The sequence below is a fragment of the Limulus polyphemus genome, unplaced genomic scaffold (assembly GCF_000517525.1).
Source record: "Limulus polyphemus unplaced genomic scaffold, Limulus_polyphemus-2.1.2 Scaffold10, whole genome shotgun sequence".
Taxonomy (NCBI): Eukaryota; Metazoa; Arthropoda; class Merostomata; order Xiphosura; family Limulidae; genus Limulus; species Limulus polyphemus.
In genome coordinates, this window is record NW_013665620.1 from 689526 (window position 1) to 692277 (window position 2752).

Here is a 2752-nt window from a genome sequence, read left to right on the forward strand (position 1 = left end):
AAAGAACTTATATTTAAAACGTCACAAAAAATAAACAACAAGAAAAAAAACGTTACTTTCATGGCCATTGCTTCAAAATTAGACTTGGACTTATAAAATCATACAAATGTTATGTTGCTTAAATAGCCTGAGCATTTTAATTATATTATGTTATGGCAACTTGAAACAATTAATATATATATATATATAACTTTCAATATGTGAACTTATCTGCAAACTTAATATACTGTATGTTGAATATATAACAGAAATGCAAATCACACTTAAAGTTAAATATAAAAGTTTTATAAGCTGTAAGTATTGAACTAGCAATTCATATATATTTCTTTGAATTTGAAAAATTAACTTTCTTATAAGCTCTTACAATAAGTATAGGAACTGGTTAGAAAATTAGCCAATGTATGCAAGGAAAGATTATAAGTGACAGTTATCTGAAAACAACACCAAACGCTCTATAAAACACAGCGTATACTATCAGTTAGTGGCCTAAGTGTGCGAAGAGCTAGGGATTTCGATGAGCCATATTGGATTCGTTTGGAATTTTACTTTCCAATAAAATATACAAAATGTTTCTTGCATTTTATCTTACTCTTAAACAATTAATAATACATGATTAACTTTATTTATTTACCTCTTTTTTTTAGTGGCCATGTGGTCCACGCCTGTGCTGAAAAAGATATCATACCTGACAGGTGTTATAAAAGTTTGACTGCACAGCATAGTGGTAGAGTGGTGGAGGTTCAAAGATGGCGCTATTCATTACAGCCAAGTGTCCAAGTTGGGTTCGTTTCGGATGAAATCTAGCCCACATATATTTACCTAATGAGGGAGTCCATAAGAATTTATAGTAATTATCTTAAAATCAGACAATAATTTGTAATTAGTGAAAAATTAAAGTGGCCACAAAACGACGTTTTTATTAGATTATTTTGATTATCCAATAAAAAACTAGTGTAATATGTCTGTTTGACTGATAATCTCGAACATATATTTGCTAATTTGTGTTTTCTCCAAACACAGATGTTTAGAAGATCCTATCACATTACAATATAAGAATATAATACAGTCAAACTATCTTCGAGTGCTTACTGAAAACTTGTAGATGTGCTATTAATAGATATAGTTATAAAGGGCTATGTCGAGTATATGCCATATTTTTGACAATAAATTTAAAGGAAATTATAAAGATTCGACACGTGTTTTCGGGGAATGGAATAATGGATAAGTGTTGGAGTGGTATCGTTCGATTAGGTTATATATGGATTATACTGATCGGATTTTTAAAAATTAACAGTTGTCAAGGGAATTATGCATCATGGTAACCTTTAATATTCGATGTTGGTGTAAAAACCCGATTGTACATTACGACTAATTTGAAAGTCGACTATCACTAACTTGCCTATTCCCACATAATATTTGAAAACATGCGATCAGCATAAAAAGAAACTCAATAATCTGAGCACTTTCGGAAGGTGGACTATTCTTCATCAGGTGGTAAATATATATATATATCACTTATTAAATGAGAAGAGCATAATTTAGTACACATTACATATTTACAACATAATTAGTCTAGATTGTTTATATTTTAAGGTGTTTGTGACAGTAAAATGGGACTGCTGCCAAACAAATACCCTTAAACACAAGTGCACAAGTAGGCTTAAAAATTTACGAATATTCTTCAATACTAGAAAACAGTTCGTTGTAAGGTTGTTTCTTTTTGTTTGTTTGCCTGGAAATGTAAGAAATAAAACAACACAAATAAAAAAGAAGTTTGATAAGCCTGATGTACGAAATATAATTAAACTATTTTCAATACTACAATAAAGAGCAACATTTCAGTTATTAGAACGTTAAAACAGTATGTTCCACACTCCTAGTACCGTGTATAAACTATCATTTATACCGTTTAAATACAATATATACCAGATTTGTTTATTTCGTTATTCTAGAGCAAATTCACATTTGGCTATCGAACCCCGGATTTTAGTGTAGTAAGTCCGTAAACTTACTGCTGACCCACTGTGGATACTTATGAAAAAAATAAGTCAGAAAAATTACCCGTTACATTTTTGAAGGTGTTGTCAACAGTTGGACCAGTACGATCTACAGGGGTAGGACCAGAGTGAAGAGTCCACACACTGTCTTGCCTTTTCTCACTAACCCAGTTGCACATCCCATCTTCAAAGGTACATCGAGCATCTTTTGGAATTTCATCTTAAGAAAAGGCAGAGCTATAAGTATCTTGAATTTAACATACGATACGGAAATACAGATTCATCTTGATATAAAGAAGCAGCTAGTACAGTATGCATCAATGAACTAAATGTGCTTAATCGTGTTTATCTGAAAAGAAGATTAAAACATATTGTTAACTTAGATTAGTATTCAATAACATTTTATGTATTTTGTTCGTAGTTGACAAGACTAGCTCGTCATATAAATAAGGGGTGACGGGTGTGTGTGTGTGTTTTTAACACTTCACCTTTAAGTTAACTAAAGATGTATTTTGTTCGTAGTTGACAAGACTAGCTCGTCATATAAATAAGGGGTGACGGGTGTGTGTGTGTTTTTGACACTTCACCTTTAAGTTAACTAAAGTACGCTGATAAGAAATTTTCGAGGTAGTTCAAGAAATTTCTCAAATCATCGAAATATCAGAAATACTCAAACATGTGAATTTCATCTCAACTTTGTGCGCAAACAGTCTATTAACTCAGGTGATATAAAGAATCCACGAAATTTACAATTT

General features: G+C 31.4%; 1 protein-coding gene across 1 annotated transcript in view; it reads right to left on the reverse strand.

The window, feature by feature from the left end:
* Nucleotides 1–366: 366 nt before the first annotated feature.
* LOC111085023 (MAM and LDL-receptor class A domain-containing protein 1-like) overlaps nucleotides 367–2752 on the reverse strand; it is a 6797-nt gene continuing 4411 nt past the window's right edge. Inside the window, exons 4-5 of the mRNA XM_022381979.1 lie at nucleotides 2062–2217; nucleotides 367–819 (exon numbers count right to left, since the gene is read on the reverse strand). Of these exons, the coding sequence (XP_022237687.1) occupies nucleotides 680–819; nucleotides 2062–2217 (296 nt within the window). The 3' untranslated portion in view covers nucleotides 367–679. The remainder of the gene's footprint in view (nucleotides 820–2061; nucleotides 2218–2752) is intronic.